Here is a 15,726-nt window from a genome sequence, read left to right as displayed (position 1 = left end):
TAGACCGTATCCAGTATGGTGGCCAATCCCGGGATCGGCGGGATCCCGGGATTTAGGGCCAAAAATGGCCGGGATTCAATCCCGGGATTGAAAGCTCCAATCCCAGGGATTGAGGGATCAGCGTTGAGCGTCCACAGGACGCGCAGACGCTGCCCGGCTTCCTCCTTTCGGGTCCCCAGCGCAGCGTGAGAGGTCACACTGCGCCGTCACACGCCACTGGGAGCCGCCAGCAGCGTTCAAAAGATGTTTCCATCCCCCCGCCCTGCACATATAACTCACCATATACTGGGGTAGGGGTGGGGCGAGGGGGCGACCACCTAGCTAAAAACTAATCCCGGGATTGGCCATTTTTCAATTCCGATACCTGGGATTGAAAAAATTGACTCGGGATTGGCTTCCCTAGTATCCAGATATGAATTAAATTTCATGTGAATTGGGGTTGCCATACCCTTAAGATAAGCAACACTCCTTATACTTCCAGTCAGATACAATAGGACCAATAAAGGTTTGCTGCATATGTGGATTGCTTGATATTAAAATTAAGATTGCTATATCCCTTAAAGTTCCAAATTAAGACTGGGATTGCTATATCCCTGAAAGCAACCTTCTCTCACGTGCAGAGCTGAATTATCCATTACCATTCTCGTAATAATATAAATAGCATATCCCAGCTGATTTTGTTCTGGGACCACATACACTGGGGATGTACAGTGGTGACAATTGACGGCATGAATAATTGAAGCAACTCTTAACTGGAGACCATTTAACATATTACATTCATTTACACTCACAGCCTCTATATTTGGGACAGTTTCCCATGAGGTATTTCTGTTGAGTAATCGAAATATACGTGATAGGATTGATCTTTAGAACTGCTAATCCGGACAGCGGGATGAATCCAGTATCAATTGTGACAGTCATCAGATAATAAAATATCAGGAGTGACCGAATTTCGGTAACACTAGGATAAGTACAGTAATCTTACGAGTGCTATATACAATAACCATACGTGGACACGTTTTTAATTCCTTTATTCATATTTTTCAATCTTTTTGAATTCACATATTTGTTAGTCTGTCTGATTTTAACCTCTATGTTTCACTGTAGTCTGGGATAATAAACTAAAATATATTTTATTTTAATATATACTCAATAAAGGTTATATTTTATGACAAATTAATTCTTTATTTAGTGAGTCAACAATACAGTTTTCTTCTTGTTTTTCCTCTCAACTCTAGTGTACATATACTGTAATTGACAGCACCCCCTGAACACATTTAGCATTGTCTAAGATATGAGAAAGGGGCTTATATAAGTGGTTGTATGGTGATGATCTACATACACTCATAAGTTCATAATATAATATACCGAGTGTGCAGCTACCCAATTCCTTTGTGGATGAGAGACCTGCTGCATTTATTACAGTGCACTACTTGGTATGTTCCGGAGTGTCCCAAAACAGATATTATGTAAACAACGAGGAGTGAAAGACTAAAGGCCCGTACACACTGGTCGATGTATCGGCCGTTCTCTTGAACGGCCGATACATCGCGGGACCGTCGGCCAGTGTGTACGGGCGATACGTCTCTGTGAACTCCGTCGTTCACAGACGTATCGCGTCGGCCGCGCAGCACAGCCGACAGCCAATATATCTAACGATATATTGGCGCGTCGCTGTGTGTGTACGGGACGGTCGTCCGACCGCCCATACACATGCTGCGGCGGCCGGCGGTGATTGACAGGTTAACTGGGCGGGCGCGAGCGCCCGCTCGCCCAGTTCATGACGTCAGTCCCCCGACGGATCGGGCTGTGTGTATGCACAGCACACTGCCCGATCCGTACATAGATATATCTGCAGATCAATTGATCTGCAGATATATCTAATAGTGTGTACCCACCTTAACTCCTCTGCAACCCATGTGAGAACGCAATGAGAACTGCTACAATAGTGAGGAAAAGAGCCAAAGCCGTGGGACATAAAGTGCTTCGGGTGCATAGTATAAGAGATGGTGTCTAGTGGGGTTCGCTACGATATGCCGGCGGTCGGGCTCCCGGCGACCAGCATACCGGCGCCGGGAGCCCGACCGCTGGCTTACCGACAGTGTGGCGAGCGCAAATGAGCCCCTTGCGGGCTCGCTGCGCTCGCCACGCTACAGGCACGGTGGCGCGCGATTTTATTCTCCCTCCAGGGGGGGTCGTGGACCCCCACAAGGGAGAATAAGTGTCGGTATGCCGGCTGTCGGGCTCCCGGCGCCGGTATGCTGGTGGCCGGGAGCCCGACCGCCGGCATACTGAAGACCACCCGTCTAGTGGTGTAGGGAGGGGAAGAATTCATAGAGGTGAATATACAGTGAATTAGTTAGAAAACGCATCTTAGTTTTCCAAGAAGAAAAGAATTAAAGTTTGCACCTAATAAAAAAAAAAAAAAAATCTATAAATTTCCCAACAAACAAGGCCTATCGACTCCATTATGCAGGAAAACATGGAAACTGGGGTGCAGATAAAATGGCGGCAGGTGCTCTGGACTGACGAGTCAAAATGTGAAATATCTAGCTGTAACAGAAAGCAGTTTGTGTGCTGAAGGGCTGGACAGCGGTACAATAATGAGTGTCTGCAGGCAACAGTGAAGCCTGGTGGAGGTTCCTTGCACGTTTGGGGCTGCATTTCAATGCTGAGAAATACAGGCAGGTACTTATCCATCATGCAATACCATCAGGGAGGCGTCTGATTGGCTCAAAGTTTATTCAGCAGCAGGATAACGACCCCAAACATACGGCCAATGTCATTAAGAACTATCTGCAGCGTAAATAAGAACAAGGAGTCCTGGAAGTGATGATATGGCCCCCATAGAGCCCTAATCTCAACATAATGAAGTCTGTCTGAGATTACATGAAGAGACAGAAGGATTTGAGCAAGCCTACATCCACAGATCATCTGTGGTTAGCTCGCCAAGGTGTTTGGTACAACCTCCCTGCAGAGTTCCTTCAAAATCTGTGTGCAAGTGTACCTAGAAGAATTGATGCTGTTTTGAAGGCAAAGGGTGGTCACAGCAAATATTGATTTGTATTTCTCTTCTGTTCATTCACTTTGCATTTTGTTAATTGATCAAAATAATAAGAATTTACTTACCGATAATTCTATTTCTCATAGTCCGTAGTGGATGCTGGGGACTCCGTAAGGACCATGGGGGAATAGCGGCTCCGCAGGAGACTGGGCACATCTAAAGAAAGCTTTAGGACTAACTGGTGTGCACTGGCTCCTCCCCCTATGACCCTCCTCCAAGCCTCAGTTAGGATACTGTGCCCGGACGAGCGTACACAATAAGGAAGGATTTTGAATCCCGGGTAAGACTCATACCAGCCACACCAATCACACCGTATAACTTGTGATCTGAACCCAGTTAACAGTATGATAACAGAGGAGCCTCTGAAAAGATGGCTCCCAACAATAATAACCCGATTTTTGTAACAATAACTATGTACAAGTATTGCAGACAATCCGCACTTGGGATGGGCGCCCAGCATCCCTACGGACTATGAGAAATAGAATTATCGGTAAGTAAATTCTTATTTTCTCTAACGTCCTAAGTGGATGCTGGGGACTCCGTAAGGACCATGGGGATTATACCAAAGCTCCCAAACGGGCGGGAGAGTGCGGATGACTCTGCAGCACCGAATGAGAGAACTCCAGGTCCTCCTCAGCCAGGGTATCAAATTTGTAGAATTTTAGCAAACGTGTTTGCCCCTGACCAAGTAGCTGCTCGGCAAAGTTGTAAAGCCGAGACCCCTCGGGCAGCCGCCCAAGATGAGCCCACTTTCCTTGTGGAACGGGCTTTTACAGATTTTAGCTGTGGCAGGCCTGCCACAGAATGTGCAAGCTGAATTGTACTACAAATCCAACGAGCAATAGTCTGCTTAGAAGCAGGAGCACCCAGCTTGTTGGGTGCATACAGGATAAACAGCGAGTCAGATTTCCTGACTCCAGCCGTCCTGGAAATATTTTCAGGGCCCTGACAACATCCAGCAACTTGGATTCCTGCAAGTCCCTAGTAGCCGCAGGCACCACAATAGGTTGGTTCAGGTGAAAACGCTGGAACCACCTTAGGGAGAAACTGAGGACGAGTCCTCAATTCCGCCCTGTCCGAATGGAAAATCAGATAAGGGCTTTTACAGGATAAAGCCGCCAATTCTGACACGCGCCTGGCCCAGGCCAGGGCCAACAGCATGACCACTTTCCATGTGAGATATTTTAACTCCACAGATTTAAGTGGTTCAAACCAATGTGACTTTTGGAACCCAAACTACATTGAGATCCCAAATTGCCACTGGAGGCACAAAAGGAGGCTGTATATGCAGTACCCCTTTTACAAACGTCTAAACTTCAGGGACTGAAGCTAGTTCTTTTTTGGAAGAAAATTGGCAGGGCCGAAATCTGAACCTTAATGGACCCCAATTTCAGGCCCATAGACACTCCTGTTTGCAGGAAATGTAGGAATCGACCCAGTTGAATTTCCTCCGTCGGGCCTTACTGGCCTCGCACTACGCAACATATTTTCGCCAATTGCGGTGATAATGTTTTTGCGGTTACATCCTTCCTGGCTTTAGATCAGGATATGGATGACTTCATCCGGAATGCCTTTTTTCCTTCAGGATCCGGTGTTCAACCGGCATGCCGTCAAACGCAGCCGCGGTAAGTCTTGGAACAGACAGGGTCCTTGCTGGAGCAGGTCCCTTCTTAGAGGTAGAGGCCACGGATCCTCCGTGAGCATCTCTTGAAGTTCCGGTTACCAAGTCCTTCTTGGCCAATCCGGAGCCACGAATATAGTGCTTTCTCCTCTCCATCTTATCAATCTCAGTACCTTCGGTATGAGAGGCAGAGGAGGGAACACATACACTGACTGGTACACCCACAGTGTTACCAGAGCGTCTACAACTATTGCCTGAGGGTCTCTTGACCTGGCGCAATACCTGTCGAGTTTTTTAATCATGTGGACGACTTCTGGGTGAAGTCCCCACTCTCCCGGGTGGAGGTCGTGCTGAGGAAGTCTGCTTCCCAGTTGTCCACTCCCGGAATGAATACTGTTGACAGTGCTATCACATGATTTTCCACCCAGCGAAGAATCCCTGCAGCTTCTGCCATTGCCCTCCTGCTTCTTGTGCCACCCTGTCTGTTTACGTGGGTGACTGCCATGATGTTGTCCGACTGGATCAACACCGGCTGACCTTGAAGCAGAGGTCTTGCTAAGCTTAGAGCATTGTAAATGGCCCTTAGCTTCAGGATATTTATGTGAAGTGATGTATCCAGGCTTGACCCTAAGCCCTGGATATTCCTTCCCTGTGTGACTGCTCCCCAGCCTCGCAGGCTGGCATCCGTGGTCACCAGGACCCAGTCCTGAATGCCGAATCTGCGGCCCTCTAGAAGATGAGCACTCTGCAACCACCACAGGATGGATACCCTTGTCCTTGGTGACAGGGTTATCCGCTGATGCATCTGAAAATGCGACCCGGACCATTTGTCCAGTAGGTTCCACTGGAAAGTTCTTGCGTGGAATCTAACGAATGGGATTGCTTCGTAGGAAGCCACCATTTTTACCCAGAACCCTTGTGCATTGATGCACTGAGACTTGGTTCGGTTTTAGGAGGTTCCTGACTAGCTCGGATAACTCCCTGGCTTTCTCTTCCGGGAGAAACACCTTTTTTCTGGACTGTGTCCAGGAACATCCCTAGGAAACAGAAGACAAGTCGTCGGAACCAGCTGCGATTTTGGAATATTGAGAATCCAATCGTGCTGCCGCAACACTACCTGAGATAGTGCTACACCGACTTCCAACTGTTCCCTGGATCTTACCCTTATCAGGGAATCGTCCAAGTAAGGGATAACTAAAATTCCCTTCCTTCGAAGGGATATCATTTCGGCCATTACCTTGGTAAAGACCCGGGGTGCCGTGGACCATCCCTACGGCAGCGCCTGAACTGATAGTGACAGTTCTGTACCATAACCTGAGGTACCCTTGGTGAGAAGGGTAAATTTTGACATGAAGGTAAGCATCCTTGATGTCCCGAGACATCATGTAGTCCCCTTCTTCCAGGTTCGCAATCACTGCTCTGAGTGACTCAATCTTGAATTTGAACCTCTGTATGTAAGTGTTCAAAGATTTTAGATTTAGATTTAGAATCGGTCTCACCGAGCCGTCTGGCTTCGGTACCACAATAGTGTGGAATAATACCCCGTTCCCTGTTGCAGGAGGGGTACCTTGATTATCACCTGCTGGGAATACAGCTTGTGAATGGCTTCCAAAACTGCCTCCCTGTCAGAGGGAGACGTCGGTAAAGTCGACTTTTGGAAACGGCGAGGGGGAGACGTCTCGAATTCCAATATGTACCCTTGAGATATTACCTGAAGGATCCAGGGGTCTACTTGCGAGTGAGCCCACTGCGCACTGAAATTCATTGAGAACGGGCCCCCACCGTGCCTGAGCTTGTAAGGCCCTAGCGTCATACTGAGGGCTTGGCAGAGGCGGGAAAGGGTTTCTGTTCCTGGGAACTGGCTAATCTCTTCAGCCTTTTTCCTCTCCCTCTGTCACGAGCAGAAAAGAGGAACCTTTTGTCCGCTTGCCAACAAAGGACTGCGCCTGATAATACGGCGTCTTATTTTGAGAGGCGACCTGGGGTACAAACGTGGATTTCCCAGTTGTTGCCGTGGCCACCAGGTCTAAAAGACCGACCCCAAATGTCCCTTTTTAAAGGCAATACTTCCAAATGCCGTTTGGAATCCGCATCACCTGACCATTTTACTGGTAGAATTGGACAACGCACTTATACTTGATGCCAGTCGGCAAATATTCCGCTGTGCATCATGCATATATAGAAATGCATCTTTTAAATGCTCTATAGGCAATAATATACTATCCTTATCTAGGATATCAATATTTCCAGTCAGGGAATCCGACCATGCCAACCCAGCACTGCACCTCCAGGCTGAGGCGATTGCTGGTCGCAGTATAACACCAGTATGTGTGTGAATACATTTTTGGATACCCTCCTGCTTTCTATCAGCAGGATCCTTAAGGGCGGCCATCTCATGAGAGGATAGAGCCCTTGTTCTTACAAGCGTGTGAGCGCCTTATCCCCCCTAGGGGGTGTTTCCCAACGCACCCTAACCTCTGGCGGGAAAGGGTATACACCAATACTTTTTAAGAAATTATCAATTGTTATCGGGGGGAAACCCACGCATCATCACACACCTCATTTTATTTCTCAGATTCAGGAAAACTACAGGTAGTTTTTCCCTCACCGAACATAATACCCCTTTTTGGTGGTACTCGTATTCTCAGAAATGTATAAAACATTTTCCATTGTCTCAATCATGTAACGTGTGGCCCTACTGGAAATCACGGTTGTCTCTTCACCGTCGACACAGGAGTCAGTATCCGTGTCGGCGTCTGTATCTGCCATCTGAGGTAACGGGCGCTTTAGAGCCCCTGACGGCCTATGAGACGTCTGGACAGGCACAAGCTGAGTAGCCGGCTGTCTCATGTCAACCACTGTTTTTTTATACAGAGCTGACACTGTCACGTAATTTTCAACAGTACATCCACTCAGGTGTCGACCCCCTAGGTGGTGACATCACTGTTACAGACACTCTGCTCCGTCTCCACATCATTTTTCTCCTCATACATGTCGACACAAACGTACCGACACACAGCACACACACAGGGAATGCTCTGATAGAGGACAGGACCCCACTAGCCCTTTGGGGAGACAGAGGGAGAGTATGCCAGCACACACCAGAGCGCTATATATATATATATACAGGGATAACCTTATATAAGTGTTTTTCCCCTTATAGCTGCTGTATGTTTTAATACTGCGCCTAATTAGTGCCCCCCTCTCTTTTTTTAACCCTTTCTGTAGTGTAGTGACTGCAGGGAAGAGCCAGGGAGCTTCCCTCCAACTGAGCTGTGAGGGAAAATGGCGCCAGTGTGCTGAGGAGATAGGCTCCGCCCCCTTTTCGGCGGCCTTATCTCCCGTTTTTCTGTATATTCTGGCAGGGGTTAAATGCATCCATATAGCCCAGGAGCTGTATGTGATGTATTTTTTGCCATGTAAGGTATTTTTATCATGTTTTATTGCGTCTCAGGGCGCCCCCCCCAGCGCCCTGCACCCTCAGTGACCGGAGTATGAAGTGTGCTGAGAGCAATGGCGCACAGCTGCAGTGCTGTGCGCTACCTTATTGAAGACAGGAACGTCTTCTGCCGCCGATTTTTCCGGACCTCTTCTGTCTTCTGGCTCTGTAAGGGGGCCGGCGGCGCGGCTCTGGGACCCATCCAAGCTGGGCCTGTGATCGTCCCTCTGGAGCTAATGTCCAGTAGCCTATGAAGCCCAATCCACTCTGCACGCAGGTGAGTTCGCTTCTTCTCCCCTTAGTCCCTCGATGCAGTGAGCCTGTTGCCAGCAGGTCTCACTGAAAATAACAAACCTAAACTAAAACTTTCACTAAGAAGCTCAGGAGAGCCCTTAGTGTGCACCCTTCTCGTCGGGCACAGAAATCTAACTGAGGCTTGGAGGAGGGTCATAGGGGGAGGAGCCAGTGCACACCAGTTAGTCCTAAAGCTTTCTTTAGATGTGCCCAGTCTCCTGCGGAGCCGCTATTCCCCCATGGTCCTTACGGAGTCCCCAGCATCCACTTAGGACGTTAGAGAAAAACTATTAACACTTCTATTTTTGAAAGCATTCTTACTTTGCAGCATTTTTTTTCAAACCTGCCTAAAACTTTTGCACAGTACTGTATGTGTGCAACCTAATTTGAATCAAAAGGGCGCTTCAGTAGACACATTGTGATGGCTACCTCTTAATAAAAGGCCCTACACACTTGCCAATTCCACTGAAAGATATTAACGATCTCGTTCATTAATGAACGAGATATCATTCATATCTTTCAGTGTGTAGTCACCAACGGAGAAGATGCACGGCCCCGCGCTCGTTTATCGTTGGTGCCGACTCGTTTAAACATGCAGGCCAATATGGACAATCTCGTCCATATTAGCTTGCACTGCTACGGAGCCGGGTGACGGGGAGAGTGAAGAAACTGCACTCCCCCCGTCACCTCCACCCGCCGCATCAGCCGTCGGGCACCTCGTCGGCACATCGCCATGTGTGTAGGGCCCTTTATTCACATATGTGGCCTAACTTACAAGTGACGTTTTCGTCTCATGAATGTTGATATACCATTAATTCAGATGTTACTGCCTCCTTTTGGGAGGCAGTAACTACATGTATACACAACACTAGTACTCAGATCCCTTTAATGAACCCAGGTATTTGTATATTAAGACTAGACTTACAGGATACTCTGCAAACATAGATTTATTAGTGCTGCGCTCAATCCTAATGTTTGAATGGAAATAATGGGTGTTAATCGTTTTTAGTGTTAGTTCTTTCAGGAAGTGTACCCTTATTTCTCCGTCCCCCTTAGCCTAAAAAAGTTGTCATGAGCTTCTACTGAAGGTCGTGGTATGTGTCCTAAACCAGGAACCGTATAATGCACAAAATGTGTGAATAGGAGATATCCCAATGACCAGCATATATATATGAATATAAATGTAGAAATGAGTGATTGACCAATATAGATCCTTTTTGAGCACTGTTTAATGGCTCATTTATTGTTTAAAGTCCGCTTAAAGTCCGCTTGGAACTAATAGTCTCTTAAATAAAAAATGTATATAGCTTAATCTCAAATGTCGGATTTGCGGCGTCCCGCAAATCCGTTAGATGGCAAGTCTATCAATCCTTCAAATGCAAAAGAGATTCCAGCTGTAAAAAATTAAACACCCGGTCTTCACGTTTAGCAGAGCCTCAGGTTAACAATACAGAAAAATGGAGATGGAGGGGGATCCGGACTAGCTCCTGCTTCCCAAACCCCGCCGCCCGTGGTGCGTCTTGGTACAGCCGCCCCCTGGTTGTCGGTCGGTCTGTAAGTGGAGCCTGTCTGAGGCTGGGAGGAAACCCGGAGTGCGCTCTACAGAGCCGCACACTGTGTAGCCTCCTGCCTCCTACGGACACTCACCTGCCGTCCTTTCTCGTTCGTCACCGAGGCTCCACCAACGACTTCCTCCTTCTTCTTCTCGTCCAGCGGTTGCTTGGTTGCACAGTCGCGTCCCGGACTTCCTGGTCACGTGACCCGGTTGTTTGTAATTGATTCAGCGTTCTGCGCTCCGTGCATAGAGGTTGCAGTAATTTGGAATTAGGATCCCTTTAATGAACCCAGGTATTTGTATATTAAGACTAGACTTACAGGATACTCTCCCTGCCCACCTCCGCCTCTATGTTAATAATCTCCTGTCCCGTGTTTGTATAGCTCGTACCTGGATGGCCTACGACCCTCCATTCATTGGAGCCTGGGTGGCATTAGTTCACATCACACTTTCCCATGAGCACTTTATGTCTGCTCAACGTAAATGCCCAGTGAAATAGGATAAGATATGGGGTATTTGGAAGAGCTCTCGGTATATTCTTAATAACACCACCTAATTCTTATTGTTTATGGTTCATTCAGCAATTTTTTGCACTTGATACATGCTGACCTGCCTCCATGTATACCAGCATTTCATTTGTTTTCAGATTCTCTCTTTAGCGGAAGTGTTTTACCTGTTAATGGAATATACATGAATTGTATTGATTTTCAATATCCTAACCTCACATTGATGATCTCATTACAAAATATTCTGTTATTTCTGAAATGCTGATTTTATCGCATGAAATGCACTTACCTTCAGTGTTTGTATTGTTATATTTATGTGTTGTCTTTCTATGCGTTTATTGGGGGAAGTATTCGATATCCTGGCTGTCGAGATGCCGACAACTATTCTTCCTCTTGGGGTGTCCACGACACACCCCTGGAGGGAGAATAAATGGTGCTGCATGTGTAACACACCACTGTGCCCGCAGCATGGCGAGCGCAGCCAGCCCGCAAGGGGCTCTTTTGCACTCACCCCGCTGCCGGCATTTTGGCGTCAGGATTCAGACAGCCTGGATATCGTAGTACACCCGTTTTTTGGAAAACAAAAAATATACTTGATTTAAAAAAACAAAAAACACAAAGTTGGAAGAAAATCATTGTACAAAATATCTTGGTATGCTGAAGCATTAAGATTGCCCTTCACTGGCGAAAAGGTGCCCTGGCCCAATCCTTGAAGAACAGCCCCCTACCATTATCCCTCCTCCACCAATCTTCACAGCTGGCATAATGCAGTCAGGCAGGTAACGTTCTCCCAGCATCCGCCAAACCCAGACTCGCCCATCTGACTGCCAAACAGAGAAGCGTGATTCGTCACTCCACAGAGCATGCTCCCACTGCTCCACAGTCCAGTGTCTATGCGCTGTACAACACTCCATCCTACGCTTGCATGCAGCTGCTCGGCCATGGAAACCCATTCCATTAAGCTCCCACTGCACAGTTTTTGTGCTTACATTAATGTCAGTGGAAGTTCAGAACTCTTCAGCTATGGAATCAGCAGAGCGTTGGCGACTTTTACACACCATGCGCCTTAGGAGTCTGACTCCACTCTGTGATTTAACGTCGTCTTCCGTACCGTGACTGAATTGCTGTTGTTCCTAAACGCTTCCACTTTCTAATATCACTTGCAGTTCAATAGAAACACAGAATTTGACAGCAGACAAGAACCACGTGGCCCATCTGCCCCGTGGAATATCCAGCAGGGACGAAACGTCACAAACAGTCTTGTTGCAAAGGTGGCATCCTATCACAGCACCACGCTGAAAGTCACCGAGCTCTTCAGAACGACCCATTTTGTATCACAAATGTTTGCAAATGGAGACTGCATGGCTAGGGGCTTGATTTTATACACCTGTGGCAATGGGTCTGACTGAAACACCTGAATTCAATAATTAACAGGTGTGGCCAAACACTTTTGTCCATATAGTGTATCCTACATAATAAAAGGATAAGCTGTTCCTCACCGGTTATGTGAGCCGGTGGCCACTAGAGGCCGCCAGATGGTCCAAATGAAAGTGATACTACAGGGAGATGTTACAGCCTGCTGCTAAAATAGTGATCTGTTTAACACTTGTTGAATATGCCGGGGAGAGAGAAAGAGAGTGGGCGTATGCAGGGCCAAAACTAGGATTTTCGTCACCCAGGGCAAGGCAATAGTTTGCGCTCCCCCCCCAAACAAACTCTGTCAGACTAAAATATCAGATTACCAGGAAATTTGAGAAAAAGGGGATACTGCTGGACAACATTCCCCTATGTGCCTCAAACGCCCTACAGTATGCGTCACATGCCCTGCCAGCGTGTTCAACTACATGCTCCACTGTGTGTCCCCATACATTGCACTATATCATAACACTTCGTCACTGCACTACATCACTATACTACATCCCCTACACGCAGAACTACATCACTACACTACATGCCCCTATGCACTCCACTACATACCCTGTATGCTACACTACATCACTACACTACATCCCCTTATATGCTACACCACATCAGTGCACTACATGCCCCTATATACTGCAATACATTACTACACTACATCCCCCTATAAGCTACACCAAATCCCCCCATCTGGGAGGCAAAGCGGAGCTTGATACTGCTAGAAGAGAGTTTACGACAGTAGCCGGCATAGAAGAGATCCCAGGCACTGGAGCTCACCCGCAAAGCGTTGGAGTTAGCTGTGGGCAGACAGGTGGATCAGAGACAATGCCAAGGGTGCTGTCTGGTGCCTCACTGGAGCAGCACAGCACTGCCGGTAAAAAAAACACACAAAAAAAAAATCACCCTGTTTCCCTGTAACTTCTTGGCGCCCCCTCAAATCCTGCACCCCTAGTTACAGCCCTGGGGTATGGGTAGGTTTTTGATGTGGCATTTGCCATTTCTAACAACCTTTCATATTTAAAATAAAATTGACTGGATATTCTAGCCTTTCATTTGATTTCCACTTACGGTTAAATCATTGATGCTCCTCACATCTGTGGTGCCACCGGTGGACACCCGATGGTGCGTCGTTTGGGTCAAGGACACACGCCACCATATACTGGCCCTATATACAATCTGCACCCCCATATCTCTCCATATAGTGCCCCCTATATACAGGGAACCCCCCTCCACCATATACAGCATGCTCTGCTGCAAGCCCAGGTTACTAGCCATCCTGGGACTCGGCAACAAGTAACAGTAACCAGGAAACGGATACAGGAACCACCAGGCGGCCCTGCGGCGCTCAGAGCGGAGGCACCGTGGACACATGTGGCCACTTACTGACAAGGGAGAAGGTGAATCAGTGCGGCAGGAAGGGGTGAGACTCTGTGTGGGGTGAGCAGTGCGGTGACTGGGAGGAGAGGTCAGCACTGGGGATGCAGATGATACGGGTGAGGAGGCAGGTAATCGGCTCAACTGTTATATATACTGTGCGCTGGTGGAGGGGCGGGGTCCTGTGCTCTTCCCTTCCACAGGCTATGTTCAGAGCACTCCGGACAGATGCTGGTGACTACTACTGTCCTCGGGTCAGCTTACACCTCCCAGAACTGGTGTACAGTATATATTGCAGCATCTGGCTGCTCCTGTGTGAGTAGCGACTCCCCCCCCCCCCCCCCTCCCCCATTATCTGGCCTTGGTGTCTACACTGTCTTCCCAAGCTGGTGCGTCCCTACGCTGACTCTCAGAAAATGTGAGTATTGTTTTGCATTGTTTGGCTCAATTTATTACACAGGTTTTAAACACAACATATAATGCTCCAATGGGTTTCGGTACTAGCTCACTGGTGTAAAGAGACAGAACCACACCCAAGCATATTAATTATTGAGCACCTGGGAAACAAAGTGACAAAATTTGACTTACATATGGGAAATAGGGGTGCAAGAGAAAGTGTGACCACAAAAGTGAACATAAAACAATCGGTTTCAATCCACAGCACTCAACCTACTGCAGTGCAAGTAGTATGCGACCACAACATTAACATTAAAAATAAAATCATACGTACTCAGCACTCACCTAAATAAGGGGCAGATGTATTAACCTGGAGACGGCATGAGGAAGTGATAAACCAGTGATATGTGCAAGGTGATAAAGGCACCAGCCAATCAGCTCCTAACTGTTAATTTACAAATTTGAGCTGATTGGCTGGTGCCTTTATCACCTTGCACATATCACTGGTTTATCACTTCCTTATGCCTTGTCCAGGTTAATACATCTGCCCCATTATTCCTAACCGTGTAGTGGTTGGTGAGCTCTGACAAATTATTGCAGTACCTTAGAAACTAACATCACCTGTTTTTAAATGGAATAAAGTTAGGAATTTAAGGTTCTGGTATGAATGGTCGACCATGTTAAGGTCCACAGTCATTAGGTTGACATTGACATGGTTGACAGACAAAGAATAGTCGACACGGGACATGTCGATGCACGAAAAGGTCGACATGGGCTGCTTTTGGTGTAATTTTTCCCGTAACATGACCAGGAACCCCAATTAGTGTACCGCTTCGCTCGCCATGCTGCGGGCAAGGTGCCTCAACCCGCAACCGCTGCGCTCGGCACAGGTTACCGATCGTAGTCCACGTGGATGGTAAAGTATGAAAAAGTAAAAAATCTAATGGTTGTTTTTTTTTTGTTTTTTTAAAAGCCATGTCGACTGTTTCATGTGTCGACCATATGTCCACGTCGACCATGTCAATATCAACTAATAGTGGCCGACCTAGTGACTGTCGACCTAAGTAGGGTCAACTTGCCAAACGGATAACGGAATTTAAATTAGGTGAGTGCCAAGTATGGGATGCGGTTAATATACCGGTTGTCGGGATTCCGGCGTTCAGGAAACCGACGCCGGAATCCCGACAGCCGGCTAAATACTCACGCCCGGAATCCCAACACACGCAGAGTATTCCCACTCAGTTGGTTGGTCCACGCTAACAAACCTGAATCAGGGCCTCTGTTCTGTATTTAGTGCATATTACTCACCTGTGCTGATATCTGTAGGGATTTCCTCATCCTTACACTGCTGATCTATTATCACATACGTTTCCTCTTCCTCTTTACGCTGATCTATCATCACATGCGTCTCCTCTTCCTCTTTACACTGCTGATCACCCCTCACATACATCTCTTCTCCATCTATATCTTCTGCCTTTATATCAGTCACATACATCTCTTCTTCTCCATCTATATATTCTTCCTTTATATCAGTCACACACGTCTCTTCTTCTCCATCTATATCTTCTTCCTTTATATCAGTCACATACGTCTCTATATCTTCTGCCTTTATATCAGTCACATACATCTCTTCTTCTCCATCTATATATTCTTCCTTTATATCAGTCACACACGTCTCTTCTTCTCCATCTATATCTTCTTCCTTTATATCAGTCACATACGTCTCTTCTTCTCCCTCTATATCTTCTTCCTTTATATCAGTCACATACGTCTTTTCTTCTCCCTCTATATCTTCTTCCTTTATATCAGTCACATACGTCTCTTCTTCTCCCTCTATATCTTCTTCCTTTATATCAGTCACATACGTCTCTATATCTTCTGCCTTTATATCAGTCACATACGTCTCTTCTTCTCCCTGTATATCTTCTGTTTTAAAATTAATCAAATCTTCACCCTAAGTAGCCAAAATGTAAACTGAGATTAAAGGGGAAGGTGTGTCTAACACACGTACAGCTTCCCTAGAGGGCATGAGTCCAAAGTCAGTTTGATAATTAAAGA

The 15,726-nt window shown here is 47.0% G+C and overlaps 1 protein-coding gene across 1 annotated transcript in view; it reads right to left on the bottom strand.

Annotated features, from left to right (window-relative positions):
- Nucleotides 1–15,726, bottom strand: part of LOC134983080 (oocyte zinc finger protein XlCOF7.1-like) — a 70,618-nt gene that overhangs the window by 22,741 nt on the left and 32,151 nt on the right. The window contains exon 7 of the mRNA XM_063948775.1: nt 14,977–15,622. Within this exon, the coding sequence (XP_063804845.1) occupies nt 14,977–15,622 (646 nt within the window). The remainder of the gene's footprint in view (nt 1–14,976; nt 15,623–15,726) is intronic.

Source organism: Pseudophryne corroboree (assembly GCF_028390025.1).
Source record: "Pseudophryne corroboree isolate aPseCor3 chromosome 3 unlocalized genomic scaffold, aPseCor3.hap2 SUPER_3_unloc_1, whole genome shotgun sequence".
NCBI classification, from domain to species: domain Eukaryota; kingdom Metazoa; phylum Chordata; class Amphibia; order Anura; family Myobatrachidae; genus Pseudophryne; species Pseudophryne corroboree.
The sequence above is the reverse complement of the archived record's forward strand: the minus strand, read 5'-3'. Positions and strand labels throughout refer to the sequence as shown.